Here is a 22,586-nt window from a genome sequence, read left to right as displayed (position 1 = left end):
GCTCTTTCCACGGTCAGTTCACTGGAACACTCTCACTCGGGTGTGTGTGTCTCAGTGCTTTTCCAGTCACACTGATGTTTGAAATCTTCTCCTCCAGGTAGAACAGACAAACATTTCTCCTTCCACGTTCAAAGTCTCAGGATATTAAGGTCCAAATAAATCGATACTCAGTCTAATTTTTATGTGATGTTTCCTCACCTCACCTGTAAAAGGAGTTTACAAAAATCGCGGTCAATCCTGATAGAAATTCTGAACAGACAATTCTAGTTTCTTTGGAACATTTTTTCCTCTCTTGTTCCCCCAAATCAGTAAATCCCCGTCCCACACACTCTCCCTCCTCCCTGGGCTGAAATTCAAACCCACCTCACCATTTCTTTCCTCCACTCCCAGTTTTCTCCCTCTCCTCTGTCTGGACTCAGTTCTCCAGTCTGCAGACTGACAATAAAACCAATGGGTCTTATTGGGGGTGTTGGAGCCTCCAGCGGGTGTTTGTGAATCCTCCCCGCCCACCTCCCAGGGTTTCCTTCCTTCCCAGAGATCAGAGTCCTCATTGATTTGAGGCCAAAGTGTAACCTCTTATTTATTGTCCCCCTCCCCCATCCTCTGATGTGAACCATCCTCCAGTGGCTGAGCCAGGATGGGGCCGTTAACCTGGGCCTGTTCCCGGGAGGGAGGGAGGGAGAAGCCCCGCAGCTGCAAACCAGGGAGCTGACAATGATTCTGAAGGGTTTGCGGATCCACAAAGTGTTTCCAAATCCTCCCAGCCACCGCCTAACGCTGACTCCGCTTCTCCGGGACAAACAAGCGCCAAGGACAGCAATGACACTGCGCATGCTCCACATCACAATGCGCGGGGACTGATTGACGGCAGCTCCGGACCAATAGGAAGAGGGGGGGGGGGGGCTGGAGGACCGAGCAAGAGAGGCTCGTCCTCCATCCAATCGGAGTGAATGAGGGGCGGGGCTGAGGTGTCCCCATACAACGCACTAGAGGAGGTTCGCATGCGCAGAAATGTTAGTCTGGAGCATGCGCAGTAAGCAACGGCGTTTGCAGCACGCACGGTGTGGGTGATAGCAATCGGAGCGATGTTCCTCTGTCTCATCAGCAGCCGGTAAGGATGCGGAAACATAGAGGGAGCAATGGAACCGGCGGATGGACGTAGAGGGTTGCTAAATACCTGGTCAAGGCCTCAAATCTCGAAAATGAGCCCGTCGGTCTGTGTTTGCAGCTTCCGGTCTTTTTCCCGACCTCTTTTTAGGTCAAACCAAACCAAGTAAACAAACTCAGATTAAATCAGGACAAAGTAAAAGGGGCAGCTCCCCAAAAAGGAGGAGGAACAGCCCGAACAGAAATCAAAGTACAAAGGAAACTTAAAAAACATCAAATTAAAATGTGATTATTGGGGTCAATAATGCACCCCAACCCCTGCGGTGCCCAGCGGGCGCGGAAAGCGTCAACCTCGCCCGTGGACACCGCATGCTCCCTCTCCAGGGACACCTGGCCGCGAACGTAGCCGCGGTAGAGGGGAAGACAGTCAGGATGGACGGCCCCCTCGATCGCCCGCTGCCTGGACCGGTAAATGGCGCGTTTCGCCAGGCCCAGGAGCAGGTTCACGAGGAGGTCGCCATCCCGACCCTCCCCTCTCCGCACCGGGTGTCCGTAGATCAGGAGCGTGGGACTGAAGTGTAAACAGAACATCAATAAAAGGTTCTTCAGGAAAACAAAAAGGGAGTGCAGCCTAAGACACTCAACATAGACATGGTCCACGGACTCCACAAGGCCGCAGAAAGGGCAGTCTTCGGAGCCCATGAACCAGTGAATCCTACGGTTGTGCGGAACTGCTGCATGCATCACCCTCCACCCCAGGTCCCCGACGTAATTGGGGGAGATCCCTCCGTAGAGGGACCTCCAGCGGGGACCTCCGCCGCCCGGCGGCAACAAGGCCCGCCAGGGTGTATCCGGGCGACAGGCGAGGAGGCGGTAGTGGAGGGTGTGCAGCAGCAGCCCGCACAGGAAACGCCTCCGCGCGGTAGAAAAAGGCACGGAGGGCATTTCCGCGAGGCGGCTCAGGCTGTGGGGCACCTCACCCAGGGGAGGGGGCTGAGGCTTTGGGCCAATGCGGAATTCCGCCCGAACAGGGGAACGCTCGGGTGGGATCCCACCGCACGCCTGCGCCGTCTCAAGTTTGCGTGCAGTTTCGGGGCCGAGCACGACCGTCCTAAGGTCTAGGATGGCTTTGGCCGCGCGCCGGACGGTCGTCCCCGCGCGCTCAGCCAGCACGCGGGGACTCATCCAGCCCGCTCCTCCGCCATCGAGCACGTCCCCGATTCTGGTCACCCCGGCGTCCACAGCCCCCCTCTCCGCCAGCCACCTGAAGTTACGGTCTTTTTCCCGAGGCGAGGCTCAGGTTAACGGCCGCCATCTTGATTCAGCAGGGAGGAGAGCGCATGCGCAGTGTCTTCGTGACGCAACAGTGAGTGGGCGGGGCTTCATGTTTCTGCTTCCCCTCCAGGTCCTAGCTCCCGGTCCTATAGCACAAAGTGCAATAGGTTTCCAAACAGCTTCACCCACCCTCAGGCTGCAGCTGCTGTTTGCAGCCTCGATGAGTCCATGGGCCATGTACATATTCAGTGTGAGAGTTGAAAACCCTGTATAGTTACCTAAAGCGGTTACACAGCTTTTGGTTACACTTCAGCCCCAGGCTCCTCATGTTTACATAGAAACATGATGTGGAGATGCCGGCTTTGGACTGGGGTGAACACAGTAAGAAGTCTCACAGCACCAGGTTAAAGTCCAACAGGCTTATTTGGTAGCAAATACAAAATAAACCTGTTGGACTTTAACCTGGTGTTGTGAGACTTCTTACATAGAAACATACATAGAAAATAAAAGCTGGGAGAAGGCCGTTCGGCCCTTCGAGCATGCTCCACCATTCATTATTGTCATGGCTGATTATCAAATTCAATACCCTGATCCCTGTCACCCCAAGAGATTTATCTCATTGAAATCAGACTCTACTTCCACTTTTGAAGAACGTGAATCCAAAGATTCATGACCCTCTGAGAGAAAAACATCTCATCTCTGTTTTCAATGGGCAATGCTGTTTTTTAAAACAGCGACTCCCTCGATTCTCCCCTGAGAGTAAACATCCTCTCCAGATCCAAAACAGAAAACGCTGGAAAATCTCAGCAGGTCAGGCAGCACCTTTTCTCCCCCTTTGCTTCGCCTTTCCCCTTTTTTCTCAATTTTTCCTCCCTCCAATCCACCCCCCCCCCCCCCCCCCCCCCCCCCCCCCAACATCTTCATCCATCACAACTTCTTCAGCTTCTCTGCTGTTTGGCCATTCACACTTCTATATTCTCTATGGACTGCCATTAGCATCCTTTCCCCTGGTTCCTGTGGCTTGGACCCATCTTTCATCCCCTCACAGTGTAAACATCTCCCACTTTCTATGCCTTTTTTATGCTTTGACGAAAGGTCATCTGGACTCGAAGCTTCAGCTCTTTTCTCTCCCCCACAGATGCTACCAGACCTGCTGAGATTTTCCAGCATTTTCTCTTTTGGTTTCAGATTCCAGCATCCGCAGTAATTTGCTTTTACCTTTCTCTCCATATCCACCCTGTCAAGAGTTTTCAGAATCTTGAAGGTTTAAATGAAGTTGCCTCTTACTCTTTTGAAGTCGAGCAGAAGCTAAACTCAAGCAGAGACTGTCTCACTGCTCCTCATCAGACAATCCACCTATTCCAGGTGTTAGTCTACTAAACCTTCTATGAACTGCTTCTCATAAAGCAGTTAAAGAATAATATGCACTCATATTTTTCCTTAAATAAGGAAACCAATAATGTACACACTGCTCCAGATATGTCTAACCAATGCCCTGTGCAACTGAAACATAACTTCACTGCTTTTACTCAATTCCCCTCACAATAAATAATAGCTTTCTGAATTACTTGTACCTGAGACAATATTGCGATTTTCTATCGTGATGGATTTTGGACACTTTTTCTTAAACAGGGGGTTAGAAAGGGAAGATTTACACACAAGCTCAAACCAAGAGTTGTCTCTTCTGATATAGGCTTTCTGAATGGGATAAGTCGGTAGATGTGAATGGAATGTTTCCACTTGTTGGTGTTTCCAATACTGGGAACCATGAACAGACAACAGAGACGAATAAATCAAACAGGAGTTTAAGAGCCGTGGGGTTATGCTGCAACTGTACAGGACCTTGGTGAGACCACATTTGGAATATTGTGTGCAGTTCTGGTCACCTCACTATAAGAAGGATGTGGAAGCGCTGGAAAGAGTGCAGAGGAGATTTACCAGGATGCTGCCTGGTTTGGAGGGTAGGTCATATGAGGAAAGGTTGAGGGAGCTAGGGCTGTTCTCTCTGGAGCGGAGGAGGCTGAGGGGAGACTTAATAGAGGTGTATAAAATGATGAAGGGGATAGATAGAGTGAACGTTCAAAGACTATTTCCTCGGGTGGATGGAGCTATTACAAGGGGGCATAACTATAGGGTTCGTGGTGGGAGATACAGGACGGATATCAGAGGTAGGTTCTTTACGCAGAGAGTGGTTGGGGTGTGGAATGGACTGCCTGCAGTGATAGTGGAGTCAGACACTTTAGAAACATTTAAGCGGTTATTGGATAGGCACATGGAGCACACCAGGATGGTAGGGAGTGGGATAGCTTGATCTTGGTTTCAGATAAAGCTCGGCACAACATCGTGGGCCGAAGGGCCTGTTCTGTGCTGTACTGTTCTATGTTCTAGGAGGAGATATATATTTCTTGTTAGAATATGGAACTCACTGCGACTGGAAGTGGTTGAGTCAAATACTTTAGATGCTTTAAAAAGGAAACCAGATGAGAACATGAGAGAAAAGGGATTAAAAAGTTGAGCTGAAAAGCTGAGTTGAGGTGAGCAGAATGAGAGGAGATTTGTGTGGAGTAGAAATTCCAGTACAGATCAGGGCAGGGGTGGGGTGGCGGCGGGGGCAGGGGTGGGAGGGTGGCGGCGGAGGCAGTGGCACAGTGGAACTATCACTGGACTAGCAATCCGGAGACCCAGGATAATGTTCTGGGGACCTAGGTTCGAATCCCACCACAGCAGATGGTGAAATTTAAATTCAATTAAAAGTCTGATGATGACCATGAAACCATTGTTGATTGTCGTAAAAACCCATCTGGTTCACTGATGTCCTTTAAGGATGGAAATCTGCCAGCCTTAACTGGTCTGGCCTACATGTAACCCACAGCAATGTGGTTGACTCTCAAATGCCCTGTGAAATGGAGGGCAGTTGGGGATGGGCAATAAATGCTGTCCCAGTCGGCGACGCCCACACCCCGTTAAAAATGAATTAAAAAAATAGACTGGCCTGTTTGTGTTTTGTGTATCTCATGTATTCATAGAATCTCTACAGTGCAGAAGGAGGCCTATCAGACCACCCCACCCAGGCTATTCCCGTAACTCCACATATTTACCCCGCTAATCTCCCTAACCTACACATCTTGGGACAGAAAGGGGCAACCACCTAACCTGAACATCTTTGGAGAGTGGGAGGGAACCAGAGCACCCGGAGGAAACCCATACAGACACGAGGAGAATGCGCAAACTCCAGACAGACAGGTAACCAAGGCCACAATCGAACCCAGGTCCCTGGTGCTGTGAGGCAGGAGTACTAACCACTCTGCCATCCATGTAATTCTTTGTAAACTGATTTTGCAGGAAATTGAAGAGAAGGATCTGCAGTCTGGATGATCGAATCTCACGTCAGACAGAGTCAATCGGTTCATCGGGATCTGAAGATTTGTGCATCTGAAGGGATTTAATTGACCATCTCAGTTGGAAACTGGTGAGAATCTGTTTCCTTGCTCCTCCTGTGGGAAGGGATTGATACAGCTGGAAAACATGCTGACACGACAGCGAGCTCGCAATAGTGAGAGTTCATTCACCTGCTCCGTGTGTGGGAAGAAATTCATGTGTTCGTCCAACCTGCTGGCTCACCAACTCGATCACATTGATGAGAAGCCTCTTCAAAGCTCTGACTCTGGGGACAGCGTTGAGACGCCTGAGGAACAGGCCCAACACCAGCTCCTTCACACTGACGAGAGACCGTTCAGCTGCTCCCACTGCGGGAAGAGGTTCAGCCAGTCCTCCCGCCTTGCAGAGCACCAGCTCCTTCACACTGACGAGAGACCATTCAGCTGCTCCCACTGCGGGGAGTCGTTCAGCGACTCAGTGCATCTCACTGAGCACCAACAAGTTCACACCAAGGACAGGCCATTCAGCTGCTCCCAGTGTGGGAAGAGATTCACTCAGTCCTCCCACTGCACCGTTCACCAACTGGGTCATTCTCAGAAGAGACATTTTAAATGCTTTAAATGTGAGAAGACCTTCAAAAGAAGGATTAGTCTGCTGAGACACCAGGACACTCACACCGGGGAGAAGCCGTACCCCTGTTCTGTTTGTGGGAAGAGATTCGCTCATTCATCTCATCTTCTGACACACAAGCGAGTTCACACTGGGGAGAGGCCTTTCCTCTGCTCCCTGTGTGGGAAGAGATTCACTCGATTTTCACGCCTTTTGACACACAAGAGTATTCACACTGGAGGGAAACCATTCACCTCCTCAATGTGTAGAAAGGAAGAAGTTCAATCAACTGACCAGCTGACACACCAGCGAGTTCACACTGGGGAGAAGCTGTTCACCTGCTCGGTGTGTGGGAAGGAATTCACTCGGTCTCACTATCTTCTGAGGCACCGGCGAGTTCACACTGGGGAGAGGCCATTCCTCTGCTCCGTGTGTGGGAAGATGTTTCCTCGTTCATCCCAGCTTGTGATACACGAGCGTGTTCACACAGGGGAGAGGCCTTACGCTTGCCCTGTGTGCGGGAAAGCATTTGCTTCTTTACAACACCTGCTGAAACATCGGCCTGTTCACACCGGGGAGAGGGCATTCATCTGCTCCGAGTGTGGGAAGGCTTTCACCGAGTCATCCAGCCTCCGGACACACCGCCGCACTCACACAGGGGAGAAGCCGTTCTCCTGCTCCATTTGTGGCAAGAGATTCACTCAGTCATCTGACCTGCTGAGACACCAATACATTCACACAGGGGACAGGCCGTTCACCTGCTCTGTGTGTGGGAAGGGATTCATTGGTTCATCCCGCCTGCAGACACACCAGCGAGTTCACACCGGGGAGAAGCCGTTCACCTGCTCTGTGTGTGGGAAGGGATTCACTCAGGTATCCAGCCTGCAGAGACACCAGCGAGTTCACACTGCGACAGAACCGTTCACCTGCTCTCAGTGTGGGAAGGGATTCACTGATCCATCCCACCTGCAGAGACACCAGCGAGTTCACACTGGGGAGAAGCCGTTCACCTGCTCTGTGTGTGGGAAGGGATACACTCAGGTATCCAACCTGCAGAGACACCAGCGAGTTCACACTGGAGAGAGGCCGTTCCTGTGCTCTGTGTGTGGAAAGGGATTCGCTCAGTCGTCTAGCCTGCTGAGACACCAACGCATTCACACCGGGGAGAAGCCGTTCACCTGCTCTGTGTGTGGGAAGGGATTCACTGATTCATCCTATATGCTGAAACACCAGCGAGCTCACACTGCGACAGAACCGTTCACCTGCTCCCTGTGTGGGAAGGGATTCACTGATCCATCCCGTCTGCAGAGACACCAGCGAGTTCACACTGGGGCAAAACCTTTCAACTGCTCCATGTGTGGGAAGGGATTCACTGATCCATCCCGCCTGCAGAGACACCAGCGAGTTCACACTGGGGCAAAACCGTTCAACTGCTCCATGTGTGGGAAGGGATTTACTCAGTATTACAGCCTGCTGAAACATAGACGACTTCATGTGTGACCGGCAACGTTGGATTCTGTTGTTTCTGCGCCCTGAGATAAACAATAACAATTGGATGAATAGGAGAGGCAGCGGCACAGTGGAATTATCACTGGACTCAGGGTAAGGCTCTGGGGACCCAGGTTCGAATCCCACCACAGGCAATGGTGAAATTTGAATTCAATTAAAATCTCGAATTAAAAGTCTAATGACAAACCTTAACCATTGTTGATCCTTGTCAAAACCACTCTGGTTCAGTCATGTCCTTTCGGGAAGGAAACCTGCCATCCTTACTTGGTCTGGCCTACATGTGACTCCAGACCCACAGCAATGTGGTTGACTCTCAAATGCCCTCTGAAATGGAGGGCAGTTAGAGATGGGCAAGAAATGCTGGCCCAGCCAGTGACGCCTATATCCAGTAAAAATTAATTTAAAAAAGTTCCTCAGTATCTCAGTAACCTCCTCCAGCCCCACAACACTCTGTGTAAATACAAGTTGTTGCTGATTATGCCCTGAGATAGAAAATGTGAACCCGATTCCCCTCGTCCACCAACACAGCAACTTCTTCATAAAAATTGAAGCACATGGGATTGGGGCGATTGTATTGAGATTGAAAACTTGTTGGCAGACAGTAAATAGAGTAAGAGTAAACAGGTCTTTTTCCAACTGGCAGGCAGTGATTATTGGGGTAATGCAGGATCAGTGCTGAGACCCCAGCGAGTCACCTGCCATGGGTCTTCTGTTTTTTTCCCCCCGTTTACAATGCATCATTTTTAAATTGTTGCTTCTTAATATTCTGATTTAAAACCATGGATAAGCTCAAACCACTTTTGGATAACCTGTGACTCCCTGATCAAGAATCTTACCGACCACTGCATGCTATTCTGGTCACCGTGTTATAAAAAAGATATCTCGGCACTGGAGAAGGGTACAGAGATGATTTTTAATGATGATATCAGAAACGTAGAAAGCAGCTCACCACCACCTTCTCAAGGTCAATCTGAGGTTAGCAATAAATGCTGGCCAAGCTCGCGATGTCCACATCCCATAAATGATTTTGAAACTGTGTGTTTGGTTATCTATCAGGAAAGGATTGACACGCTCACGCTTTCTTGAAAAATTAAGGCTGAGGGGGAACCTAATAGAGGGCTTCAAAATTATAAAAGGTTTTGAAATAGTGTTTCCTCTTGTGCAGAAGGGCAAAACTGGAGACCATCAATACAAGACAGTCGCCAAGAAACCCAATAGGAAATCCAAGATAAATTTCTCCACCCAAAGAGTGGTGCGAATATGGAAATCATGACCACAGGGAGTGAAATGAAGAGTATCGATGTCTTTCAGGGGAAGCTCAACAAGTATTTATGTAACTCATTCAGGATTTATTTCAAAAAAACTAAGAACAATAAGGTGACAGGAGATATTTTGAGGCATCTGAGAGTCTGTGTGTGTGTGTGAGGGTGTCTGTGAGTGTGTGTGTGAGGGTGTCTGTGAGTGTGTGTGTGAGGGTGTCTGTGAGTGTGTGTGAGGGTGTCTGTGAGTGTGTGTGTGAGGGTGTCTGTGAGTGTCTGTGTTACTTCTCATTGGTTTCACACCAACCTTCCTCTTTCTGAGCAGACATTCTGGCCCCTGATAAACCCATTGAGTGATTTGAATGGTACAATTCAGAGATTCTTCATCCAGGGTGAAACCACAGGCTGACTGTGTGCTGTGTAAAACCAGACATCTACACAACCTAATCCCACCTCTCCTGGAACAACGTGAAGTGACTACAATTTTCCAGATTGATTTCTTTGCTCTCAATATTCTTTCAGATAGTTCATAAATTCCATGAGTACGTTATCCTTTAACACCCCTATGGTGTCCAGTTTAAATACTTTCCTCAGTCTGACCAACATATAGCAATGGGATTGCTGCTATTACAGGGATCCATTCTGTAAATCTGATTCCTGGCTCTCTGGAGTAATGCATTGATCCAGACCTTCCCACTCAACACCAATCCATATCCCCATCTGAGTTCCAGATTTTAATATGATTTCTCAAAACACAGGCAGCAAAGTGGCACAGTGATCAGCAGTGCCAGGGTCCCGAGTTCAATTCTGGCCTCAGGTGTTACAAGGAAGCTTACATTAACACTGCAATGAAGTTACTGTGAAAATCCCCTAGTCGTCACGCTTGGCGCCTGTTCAGGTGCACTGAAGGAGAATTTAGCACGGCCAATGCAGCTAAGCAGCATGTCTTTCGGACTGTGGTAGGAAACCTGAGCACCCAGAGGAAACCCATGCAGCTACAGAGAGAACGTGCAAACTCCACACAGTCACCCAAGACTGGAATTGAACCGGATCCCTGGCACTCTGAGGTAGCAGTGCTAACCACTGTGCCACAGCTCTCTGTGTGGAGTTTGCACGTTCTCCCTGTGTCTGCATGAGGTTGCTCAGAGTGCTCCGATTTCATCCCACACTCCAAAGATGTGTAGGTTAGGTGGATTGGCCATGGCAAATTGCCTCTTAGTGTATGGGTTGGGGGAATTAATGGGGTAAATACATGTCACACAAAATCCTCCTTCATCTCAAACTATAAATCTCTGTCCCCACAGACTTCCTCCTTCCTAAAGTAAAGTTTATTTATAAGTCACAAGTAAGGCTTACATTAACACTGCAATGAAGTTACTGTGAAATTCCCCTAATTGCCACCATCCGGCGCCTGTTCGGGTCAATGCACCTAATCAGCATGTCTTTCAGACTGTGGGAGGAAACTGGAGCACCTGGAGGAAACTCATGCAGGCCTATTGATACGATTCTCTGCCCACTGAGGTGGTGGAGGCTACCTCGCTGAATATGTTTAAAGCGCGGATGGATGGATTCCTGATCGGTAAGGGAATTAAGGGTTATGGGGATCAGGCGGGTAAGTGGTACTGATCCACGTCAGATCAGCCATGACCTTATTGAATGGCGGGGCAGGCTCGAGGGGCTAGATGCCGACTCCTGCTCCTATTTCTTATGTTCTTATGATTGATTGTAACACTATCCTCCACCTTCTTTTTCCCCAGTTCTCCTCCCCTTCTCCTCCCCTGAAGGTGCTGACTCTCGGGATCAGTTTCACACTCACCTGCTGCCTTCCCCAATATCACCCAAGTGTCTAAATCTTTCCACCTGAAGTTTACAAACTGTTTTGTAAAGGGGACATCCCAATCCAATCCAGTGACTCCCCACATGTACTTTGTGTCAGGGTGGGGTCACTGTGCCCCCCACTCCCACTTTCCATCACAGTCCCAGGAGTTTAGAGACTGGGCTCCGGATGAGCAATGGCGGCCGCAGCTCCCATAATCGCCCACGATGGAGAAACCGCTCTATCCACCACGCGGGCGGGCCACATTGGACTGCGCATGTCCAGAGGAGAGGGGCAGCTGCGCATGTGCAAAGAGAGCTCACCTCCTGACCTTCATGCTGAAGTGTTGACCAATGGAAAGAGTTGGAGGACCGGAAGTACTCTGGTCCTCCAGTCAATCAGAGCGCGGGCGTTTTGTGAATGAACATGGAGATGCAGTCAGACAAAATCTTCCTGCTGTCTCTGTGAGTAAAACACTTTATTTTCTCCCCCTTTCAATTTATTTTCTCCCCCTTTCAATTTATTTTCTCATTCTGGGGAACATTGGGGACTTGCAGTAACTGAAGGGAAAGGAAGTGAATTCAGTCTGTACATTCCACACATTTTTACTCCAGTAATGTAGACATTTATCTGTTTGACAGCCTGCATGGAGATTTTCAGCTCTCTGTGGCCAGGACAGGAAGCAGTGAGCATGGATCTGTCAATCAGCCTCAATCAGCACCTTCAGGAGAATTGGGAGGGTGAATATTAGATACAACAAGAGTGAGAATGGAGGGAGAGTGTGTGGAGATTCACAGCTTTTGGGAAATGAGAGAGGAAAGAATGTTCCACAGAAAGTAGAATTGTCTCTTCTGAATTTCTATCTTGTATTGACAGTGATGACTTTAATAAATTCCTTTTACAGAATATCAGAAGGTGAGGATTTACAGACAGTAATCTCAAAGCAAATGTCACATCAATATCTGACAGAGTCATTCAATTCATCATGTCCTGAACATCATCAGCCTTTGTACCTAGAAGGAGAAATATTTCTCTGTTCTTTTTGCTTCTGGAGATTTTAAACATCAGCGTGACTGGGAATTTACCAAGTCTCACGCACACACCTGAGTGAGAGTGTTCCAGTGCACTGACTGTGGAAAGAGCTTTAACCAGTGACACAGTCTGAAAAAAACATTGCGGCATTCACAGTGGGGAGAGACTGTACCCGTGTTCTGTGTGAGATTTAACTGATTGTTTAACCTGGAGAGTCACAAGGACACCCGAACCATAGAGAAACCGTGGAAATGTGGGGACTGTGGGAAGGGATTCAGGTTCCCATCTGAGCTGGAAATTCATCGACGCAGTCACACTGGGGAGAGACCGTTCACCTGCTGTGTGTGTGGGAAGGGATTCTATGATTCATCCAACCTGCAAACACACCAACGAATTCACACAGGGAAGAGACCATTCACCTGTTCTGATTGTGGCACCGGATTTACTCAGTTATGTCATCTGCAGACACACCAGCAAATTCACACTGCGGAGAGACCATTTACCTGTCCTGTGTGTGGGAAGGGATTCACTGACTTATCCAGCCTGCGGATACACCAGCGAGTACATTCCGGGGAGAGGCCGTTCAACTGTCCTGTGTGTGGGGAAGGATTCACTTGGTTATCCAGCATGCGCAGACACAGAGTCACTCACAGCAATGAGAGACCCTATAAATGCTCTGAATGTGGGAGCAACTTCAAAAGCTCTCAGGTTCTGATGTCCCACCAGCGCATTCACACTGAGGAGAGACCGTTCAGTTGCTCTCACTGCTCAAAGAGATTTAGAATGTCATCCTATCTGCGGGTACACCAGCGAGTTCACACTGGGGAGAAACAATTCACTTGCTCTGCCTGTGGAAAGGGATTCACTCAGTTAACCAATCTGCAGAGACACCAGCGAGTTCATACCGGGGAGAGGCCATTCACCTGCACCGTATGTGGGAACGGGTTCACTCAGTCATCCCACCTGCAGACACACCAACGAGTTCACAAGTGATCACAGGGGTTGAATTCTGCTGTTATTGCTGCTGTTAATCACATCCGGGACTGGGCTCATTGGCAGGCTCTTTAACAGAAAGTGAGTCCCTCTAAGGTAATTGGCAAAAGAGCCAGAGGGGGAGATGAGACTTTATTTTTGACACAGCGATCTTAGAAAATGGGGTTCAGGGAGTCAATTAGCCCTTTCTCCCCTTTTCCCAAACTCTGAAATGATTGCCAGTGATAACCCTTATTGGTGACAGTGGTTAGATTCTATTCAGTATCAATAAGAGCTGACGCAGGCTAATGTCTGAGCAGTCGTATCAAAGTGCAGCAGCATTACCATTACACTCTGGGTAGAAGCAGCATCTCCACGGAAATGCTCCCTGCTCTGCCCCAAATGCCATGGCACCAGTTAATGCAATATGTGAAACCTCGACTAATCTCTGTGCTCGGGGAATCCCTCCTTATACTTTGTTACATCACAAAGTCTATGGAGACTGATTTAACCCAATCATTGCCGAGCCAACATTTGAACGGACCAATTACAAAACCAAATAGTGCAAAGGGACAAGAGGGACATGAGTCCCTGGAAGGTGTTGAAGATAATTTTCTGCAGCAGTGTGTTTCTGCTCCAATGAGAGGGCAGGCACTGCTGGACCTGGTTCTGGGGAATGAGTTGGCCCAAGTGGATCAAATATCAGCGGGAGAGCATTGAGGGAAGAGTGACCATTGTATCATAATGTTCAGGTTGGCCATGGAAAAGGACAAGGAACGATCCAGAACAGGGATCATTAATCAAGGGAAAGCCTCACCTTCGATGGGATGAGAATGGATCTGAGTCGAGTGAGTTGGAATCAAATGTTGGCAGAAAAGCTGATGGCTGAACAATGGGTCACCTTTAAGGAAAATCTATTGCGGGCAATGTCAGGGTCTATTCCCTTAAAGGTGAAGGTTGGAGAACTAAATCCAGGGAACCAAATCGTCAAACCTGGAGAGTTACAAGGCCGTCCATACCCTGACGATATGATGGAAATGTGGGGATTGTCGGAAAGGATTCCATGCCCCCTGTGAACTGGAAACCCATCGACCCAGGCACAGCAGAAAGAGGCGTCCATCTGCTCTGTGTGTGGGAAGGGATTCATTGATTCATCCACTCTGCAGCGACACCAGCGAGTTCACACTGGGGAGAGGCCATTCACCTGCTCTGTGTGGGGGAAGGGATTCATTGATTCATCCACTCTGCAGCAACACCAGCGAGTTCACACTGGGGAGAGGCCATTCACCTGCTCTGTGTGGGGGAAGAGATTCAGTAATTCCTCCAATCTGCTGATATACCAGCAAGTTCACACTGGGGAGAAACCGTTCACTTGTTCAGAGTGTGGGAAGGGACTCAATGACTCATCAACCCTGCTGATACACCAGCACATTCACACGGGAGAGAGGCCATTCCCCTACTCTGAGTGTAGGAAGGGATTCACTCAGTTATCCAATCTGCTGAGACACCAGTGCACTCACACCAATGAGAAAACATTTAAATGCTCTGATTGTGGGAGTTGCTTCAGAAACTCTGCCGACCTGAAGGTCCACCAGTGCATTCATACTGGGGAGAGACCATTCTGCTGCTCTCGCTGCACAAGGAGGTTTCAAACGTCATCCAACCGACTGAGCCATTGGCGAGTTCACACTGGGGAGAGGCCTTTCACCCGCCCTGTGTGTGGATGGGATTCACTTGGTCATCGGAGCTGCTGGGACACCAGAGCAGTCACACTGATTGGAGCCTTTCTTGATGCTCTGACTGTGGGTGTTAATTGTATCGATTAAGGTGAACTACATGTGGAGGTTATTGATTGGATCTATAAAGGGACAGTTAGTGACGGTGCCTGGAGTTAGGAGGTATACACCTGTAATGTTTCACTCCGTGAATAAATCTACACCAAATAAAGATTGACTCCACCCTAAGGCTGTCAGGATTATCACATTCATTGCAGCGCAGGTTTCTTTCCTCAACTCCAGTAGATGTTCCGACAGTTTCAGGATCCACTTCCTGTTGGGAAGCAGCATCTCAGTAAGTTTCCCTTTGGACCATCGATTATCCTCACCCGCTCTGTTGTGGGGTATTTTGTGATGGCCAATTATGTTTTAACTTAAACAATGTAAAACTCACAAGGCAGGTATCTCTGTATAAAGATGTAACATTTATTTTAAAACAAACAAACAAGCAGCTGCCCGGAGACCATCAAAGGGTTAAGTAGCTCCAGAGCGGCAAAAACCACTCCGATGGTTCTGACGTACAATCAAAAACAGATCAATAGATTTTCTTATCAATAATTCCTGCCTTATATTAGCTTAAAATCAATTACATTTAGTATACACACATCAATATAAATCTCTATCAAGTACCCCAGCCAACCACATTCTGCCAGTCAGCATAATGATATCTCATTTATCCATTCAATGCCAGGTGCTAACCCCCATCTTGGCTGAACCCATCCCTATTGCTAAGTAACTATAACCGCTCATCATAGAGGTCAAAGTGAATGTGCCCACCGGCTCATTGCCAAACTGAATAGACACGTGTTCCTGCATCCAGGTACATATCTATTCTATGTCCAGACAATGAATATCTCTTTTCATAAAGTTTCAATGTGTGTTCCCTCATAAGAAACTTTCTGATATAAATTCTACGAACTAAAGGGATCCCAGGCCTTTGGCTCTGAACTTTTAGCTGATACCATCATACTTTGCAGCATCTTTGCTTTTGGGTGATGTGAGCAATACTTAGAACATTTTCAAAATACATTTAAAAATATCAGCATATGTTTTCAAATTGTAATTGTTTAATCTTCTTACTGCAGACACATAGGTATAGTCTATTCCCCTGTTAACTATCCACTAGTTTCAAGAATCATTCTGAGGGGCTTGGATAGAGTGGACGTGGAGAGGATGTTTCCAAGAGTGGGAGAGACTAGAACTCGAGGGCACAATCTCAGAGTGAAGGGACGCTCCTTTAAAACTAAGATGAGAAGGAATTTCTTCAGTCAGAGTGGTGAATCTGTGGAATTCATTGCCACAAAGGGCTGTGGAGGCCAGGTCATTGAGTGTCTTTAAGACAGAGATAGATAGGTTCTTGATCAATAAGGGGATCAAGGGTTACAGGGAGAAGGCAGGAGAATGGGGATGAGAATCATATCAGCCATGATTGAATGGTGGTGCAGACTCGATGGGGAAACGGCCTATTTCTGCTCCTATATCTTATGGTCTTATTTAACTCTTTATTACTATTCTGTCTGAAAATCTTATTAGCTGGTTAGGAATCCCCCTCTACCCGCTCCCTGTGAGGAGGCCGGATGTGGATTATTACCAAAAGTCTGATTGTCGTTGGGGGCCTGGTGGGTGGAAGCAGAACCTGGCGTTGGGCAGTGGGTGTTACCGTACTGGTATTGAGGCTCCTGGGTGGTCACACTGTGTTCCCCTTCTCCATGGGATGCCACCTGTGTGGGTTCATGGTGGGCACTGGAAATTTCCAGCGTACAGTTTAGTGTGGTGTTACATCCCCCTCCCTACAGGGTGTGGGCAGACAACATTCCTCCCTTTCTCCCGACACCCCACAAACAAGATTCCCGGAGAGAGGGATCCACTCTGAGTTATAGTCAGTACATTTAATCAATGCAGTAGATTGTGTGGACATAAAAGATTCTCCAGTTCTCCATTCACCTGGATCCACCTTATGGATAAATGTTATGAAGTATTATTACCCCCGAGCCTTCAATTGTCCCTATCCAAAATTCCTTTAAGCTTTAGTCCATCTTCATTGTCTTAAAGTCCGTTTGTCTATGGGGTTTGTGTCAGTGCCTTGATCATTTCAAAATGTTTTCTTACTCTTCAGGCCATGTTAACCATTGCACGCCGTGTATTCTGAGGGAGTCTGCATCAGTGTCCTGTACACCCTGTCCGACTGGTAACTACTGTGAGGAGGCTGAGGGACCACCCCCACCTCTTTCCTGTGCTATTTCTCATCTGTACCCAGTCTGATCCTTCGTGTTGCTATTTCAAGCTAAGGACATCTCTCACGACTGTACTAATATCATCCTTCATTAACAGAGCTACCCCACCTCCTTTTCTCAGCTTCCTATCTTTTCAAAGTGTCAAATATTCTGCAATATTTAGTTCCCAGCCTTGGTCACTCTGTAACCATTGTTAGGATACCAGGCCGGAACTCCAAGTTATATTAGGAAGCCAGACGAGACCCCAACATTTTTTCTTTTTGGGAAAAATGTGAGGAGAGGAGACTTTGCTCCAGGAGTGATGAGAAAATAGGGATTTTTTAATATTAAAATAAACTTTATTCACAACTGTTTAAATACAACACTAACGTAAACAATTAACAGCTGAACAATACTTAAAATGAAAGGAAACAATTTAATTTCTAACTTAGCAACATCCATTCAGAGGTTCAAATCCCACTTTAAATACAGTTAACAAGCACAGATCATAGAGTCTTCGAGGTTTACAGCATGGAAACGGTGTCTTCGGCTCAACCTGTCCATGGCGCCCTTATTTTTTTAACCATCAAGCTAGTCCTAATTTCCCACGTTTGGCCCATATCTCTCTATACCCACCTTACGCATGTAACTGTCTACAACGTTTTTTAAAAGACAACATTGTGCCCGCCTCTACTACTACCTCTGGCAGCTTGTTCCAGACACTCACCACCCTCTGTGTGAAAAAATTGCCCCTCTGGACCCTTTTTATCTCCCCTCCCACCTTAAACCTATGCCCTCTAGTTTTAGACTCCCCTGCCTTTGGGAAAAGATGTTGACTGTCTAGCTGATCCATGCCCCTCATTATTTTATAGACTTCCATAAGATCACCGCTCAGCCTCCTACGCCCCAGAGAAAAAAGTCCCAGTCTATCCAACCTCTCCTTATAACTCAAACCACCAAGTCCCGGTAGCATCCTAGTAAATCTTTTCTGCACTCTTTCTAGTTTAATAATATCCTATCTATAATAGGTTGATCTGAACTGTACACAGCATTCAAAGTGTGGTCTTACCCAATGTCTTCTACAACTTCAGTAAGATGTCCCAACTCCTGGACTTAATGTTCTGACCAATGAAACCAAGCATGTCGAATGCCTTCTTCACCATTCTGTCCACCTGTGACTCCACTTTCAAGGAGCTATGAACCTGTACCTCTAGATCTCTTTGTTCCATAACTCTCCCCAATGCCCTACCGTTAACTGAGTAAACCCTGCCCTGGTTTGATCACCTCACATTTATCTAAATTAAACTCCATCTGCCATTCATCAGCCCACTGGCCCATTTGATCAAGATCCCGTTGCAACCCGAGAAACCTTCTTCACTGTCCACTATGCTACCAATATACTGGCTATAATACATGCCGAAAATCTAGGAGCTTTCAGAGAGAAAGGGAGTTTCAGAACAGCTTCCAGAAGTTCGCGTCTTCAACCAGAACTCCAGCTAAACTCCAAACCTCGCCTCACTCCTCCCATTAACCCCATCATCACAAGACCCGGCATTCCTAAACCCACATTCCAATCCTTTTAGCAAAACCCTCCTTTCAACAGACACAAGTCCATTAAAGCCCATTTTGATAAACAACTGCATGGCTGAAATGAGTAATTATCCTGCTGGTGGTCCCCTGAGATGCATTCTTCCGCGAAATAGCACTGCTTGTAGAATAAACCAGAAGTTTTTAAACATTCTCCCAGAATAGATTAAAAGAAAATATATGTCAGTATATATTGAACACATTCATTACCCGCCCCTGAAAAACAATGAACCAACAATATGAATACTCACAGAATACTGCAAGACCTGGACAGAGCGGACATGGGGAAGATGTTTCCATTAGTAAGAAAGACTGGGATCTGAGGGCACAGCCTCAGAATAAAGAGACAACCCTTTCGGACCAAAATGAGGAGGAATTTCTTCAGCCAGAGGGTGGTGAATCGATGGAATTCATTGCCATTGATGGCTGTGGAGGCCAGGTCATCGAGTGGATTTAAGACAGAGATAGAGAGGTTCTTGATTGGTAAGGGGATCAAAGGTTACAGGGAAAAGATGGGAGAATGGGGTTCAGATACTTATCAGCCATGATTGAATGGTGGAGCAGACCTGATGGGCCAAATGGCCTAATTCTGCTCATATATCTTACGGTATAAAACTTGGCTGCGTTAGTGAAGAATGATTGAAGACAAATTGCTCGACACACAGGTCTGTTCCAATCATCAAATGGTCTTTATTTTACAGCGGCGGGGAGGAAGTCGCTGATCTCACCTTGCAACCTCTACCCTGAACATAGAAAATCACACATTCTTATTCATTTACTGCAGCCCATTCCGGCTGGTTACAAACTAATCACAATATGAATCGATTAGAGACATATCCAATCAAGCTAACTATTAGGCATCATGTGGCTGTGTGATCAGCTCATGGACAGCTCTGGACCATCTCATCATGTGGACCAGACACCTTATAACAACTGACCTTGTGACATCACAATGACTCACTATACTCAGGACTTTCTGATCTCCACCACATCCCAGCCTATTCCGTTAGCAGTCGGTTACTCAGTGCAGCTGCCTGTGTGCTGATAAGAGGGGCCCTGCTGAGCAGCTTTACTGGTCCGTGATTGCAGAAACTGAGCAGTCACAGGAATGTGGTCAAGATAGTCCAGTCCCATAATGCCTCACATTCAATCTGCAGTCCTTCAATTATAACAGAATATGTGGCTGTATGTAGCTGCCTCGGCCGTGGTCAACCCCAACACTGCCTTCCTGAACTGCTACAATGCCTGAGGTGTAAGTACACCCACAGTGCTGTTAGGGAGGGATTTCCAGCTACAAATCCAGACTTTAACTGAACTGTAGGTGGATATCAGATTGATATATTCCATTCAACCACACCCAAGGTGAGTTATTCCAATTCCTTTATTGTCCAGGACAATATATTCACAATATCTTTAAAACAGAAATTAAACATTCCCATTTGATTTCAGACAGTAACATATTCTGTTAGTTTGTTCTTTATTGTCGATGTCAGGCTGGGGTTGTTCCCCTTGGAGCAAAGGAGGTTGAGGGGAGATTTGATAGAGGTGGGCAAGATTCTGACAGGTTTAGATAAGGTGGACAAAGAAAAGCTGTTCCCATTAGCTGATGGGACAAGGACGAGGGGGACACAGATTTAAGGTTTGGGTCAGAGATGCAGAGTGGGGGGGATGTGAGGAAGAATATTTTGATGCAGTGAATGGTAATGACCTGGAACTCGCTGTCTACGAGGGTGGAGGAAGTGGAGACAATAAACAATTACAAAGGAAATTGGATGGGCATTGGGGGAGTTTCAAACAGAAATGCTGACTAAATATCTCTGAACTTCCTCACACCCTGTCACTCTGTGATCCTTGTGAAATTTGAAACCAGGTATTCGCAACAAGACTCAAAGAGCATCAGCCCACTGGAGGCAAAGTCATGAGACCGGCAAGTCCAGCAGAAAGAAACCCCCCCCCGACCCTCCCCATTGACCAACTGTGAGAATGAACAAAATGCAGTCCTGGATGTAATTGAGAGCAGAAACAATAACAGCAGAATCCAACCCCTGGAATCACTCATGAACTTGTTGGTGTCTCAGCAGCAAGAATGAAACTCTGAATCCCTTCCCACACTGAGAGCAGGTAAATGGCCTCTCCCCAGTGTGAACTCGCTGGTGTCTCCACCAGCTGGATGACCGAGCAAATCCCTTCCCACACTGAGAGCAGGTGAATGGTTTCTCTCCAGTGTGAATTCGCTGGTGTGTCTGCAGATCGGATAACTGAGTGAATCCCTTCCCACACAGGGAGCAGGTGAATGGCCTCTCCCCAGTGTGAACTCGCTGGTGCCTCCGCAGGTTGGATGACTCACTAAATCCCTCCCCACACACAGAGCAGATGAATGGCTTCTCCCCAGTGTGACCTCGTTGGTGTCTCTGCAGGTTGGATGACTGAGTGAATCCCTCCCCACACTGATAGCAGATGAATGGCCTCTCCCCAGTGTGAATGCGCTGGTGTGTCTGCAGAGTCGATAACCGAGTGAATCCCTTCCCACACTGAGAGCAGGTGAACGGCCTCTCCCCACTGTGAACTCGCCGGTGTCTCTGCAGGCTGGATGACAGAGTGACTCCCTTCCCACACTGAGAGCAGATGAATGGCCTCTCCCCAGTGTGGCTGCGCCGATGAGCATCCAGCAGAGATGGGGATCTGTAACTCTTCCCACAGTCCACACATTTCCATGGTTTCTCCATGGTACAGGTGTCCTTGCCTCTGTCTTGTTTGGACAATCAGTTAAAGCCTCGTCCACACACAATATGAGTATAGTCTCTCCCCACTGTGAATGGTGTGATATTTATTCAGGCGGTGTAACTGGTTAAAGCCCTTTAGTCAGTGCACTGGAACACTCTCACTCGAGTGTGGCAGTGTGTTGCTGCTTTTCCAGTCACACATACATTTGAAATCTATTCAAATCGACAGATCAGACAATTATTTCTCCTGCTAGATTCAAAGGCCAATGATATTCAGATCCCAAGGAACATGACTCTGTCGGATCTAGACGTGACGGCTGAGATTTCGGTCTGTGACTACTCTTTCAATATCCTGCAAAATGAGTTTGCAAAAGTCATCAGTGTCAGTACAGGATAGAAATTCAGAACAGACAATTCTAGTTTCTATGGAACATTCTTTCCTCTCTCATTCCCCAAAAGCTGTCAATCTCCATCCCACACACTCTCCCTCCATTCTCACTCTGCTGTATCTAATATTCACCCTCCCAATTCTCCTGAAGGTGCTGATTGAGGCTGATTGACAGATCCATGCTCACTGCTTCCTGTCCTGGACACAGGGACCATAACAAATAGGAGCTGCAGTCGGCCATTTGGCCCATCGAGCCTTTTAAACCATTCAATGAGATAATTCGTTTATCTACCTCAGCATCATTCTCCCCACACTAAACCCATATCCGTTGATACTTTCAATATCTAGAAACCAATCAATCTCTCCCCTGAAAATACATGATGACTGAGGCTCCACTGTCCTCAACAGTTGAGAATTCCAAAGCTTCACCACATCCTTGAGTGAAGAAATCCCCCCACATCTGAGCTTTTGCTCCATCTTCTTGTCTGTTCCCCATAACCATTAATGCCCGTCAGTGAAAAATCAGTCCAACTCATCCTCGAATATATTCAATGATCCTCAGCCTCCACTGGTCCCTGTGGAAGACAAATCCAAAAGACTTACAACCCTCTGAGGGAAGAAATGTCTGGAAATATATAATGTAGCTACAGTTCCATATTACAAGTCTATGGATTCTATTTAAAAATGAAACTGGATGGGCACTTGAAGGAAACAAACTTTCAGGAGAATGGGGATACAGAGTGGGAATGGGACTGGAACGTTATCCAGAATGTCGGCATGGACTCAAGTTACCGAATGGACTCCTTCTGTGCTGTAATAACTCGATGACTGGAAATGTATAAGATAGCTACAGCATTATATTACAAGACAAGAAATAACAGTAAATGCACTTTTTTACAGAAACATAAATAATATATCTAATCTGTACCATATAACACCACTC

At 47.4% G+C, this 22,586-nt stretch overlaps 1 protein-coding gene across 1 annotated transcript; it reads left to right on the top strand.

Annotated features, from left to right (window-relative positions):
* The first annotated feature begins 1,026 nt into the window (after window positions 1-1,026).
* LOC144484418 (uncharacterized) lies at window positions 1,027-14,783 on the top strand. Its single transcript, XM_078202955.1, has 4 exons — window positions 1,027-1,111; window positions 5,725-7,829; window positions 12,768-12,929; window positions 14,267-14,783. The coding sequence occupies exons 2-4, from the start codon at window positions 5,908-5,910 to the stop codon at window positions 14,781-14,783; spliced, it is 2,601 nt and encodes an 866-aa protein (XP_078059081.1). The 5' UTR covers window positions 1,027-1,111; window positions 5,725-5,907.
* Window positions 14,784-22,586: the final 7,803 nt, after the last annotated feature.

The sequence above is a fragment of the Mustelus asterias genome, unplaced genomic scaffold (genome assembly GCF_964213995.1).
Source record: "Mustelus asterias unplaced genomic scaffold, sMusAst1.hap1.1 HAP1_SCAFFOLD_106, whole genome shotgun sequence".
In the NCBI taxonomy this organism is placed as follows: Eukaryota; Metazoa; Chordata; class Chondrichthyes; order Carcharhiniformes; family Triakidae; genus Mustelus; species Mustelus asterias.
Note: the sequence above shows the minus strand (reverse complement) of the source record. Positions and strands in the feature narration are given on the sequence as shown.

Coding starts and splice junctions, on each gene's coding strand:
- LOC144484418 (XM_078202955.1), top strand. CDS start 5,908: ATGCTGACACGACAGCGAGCTCGCAATAGTGAGAGTTCATTCACCTGC. Junction 7,830..12,767: donor TGTGGGAAGGGATTTACTCA/GTATTACAGCCT, acceptor AAAGAGATTTAG/AATGTCATCCTATCTGCGGG. Junction 12,930..14,266: donor TGCACCGTATGTGGGAACGG/GTTCACTCAGTC, acceptor GTGGGGGAAGAG/ATTCAGTAATTCCTCCAATC.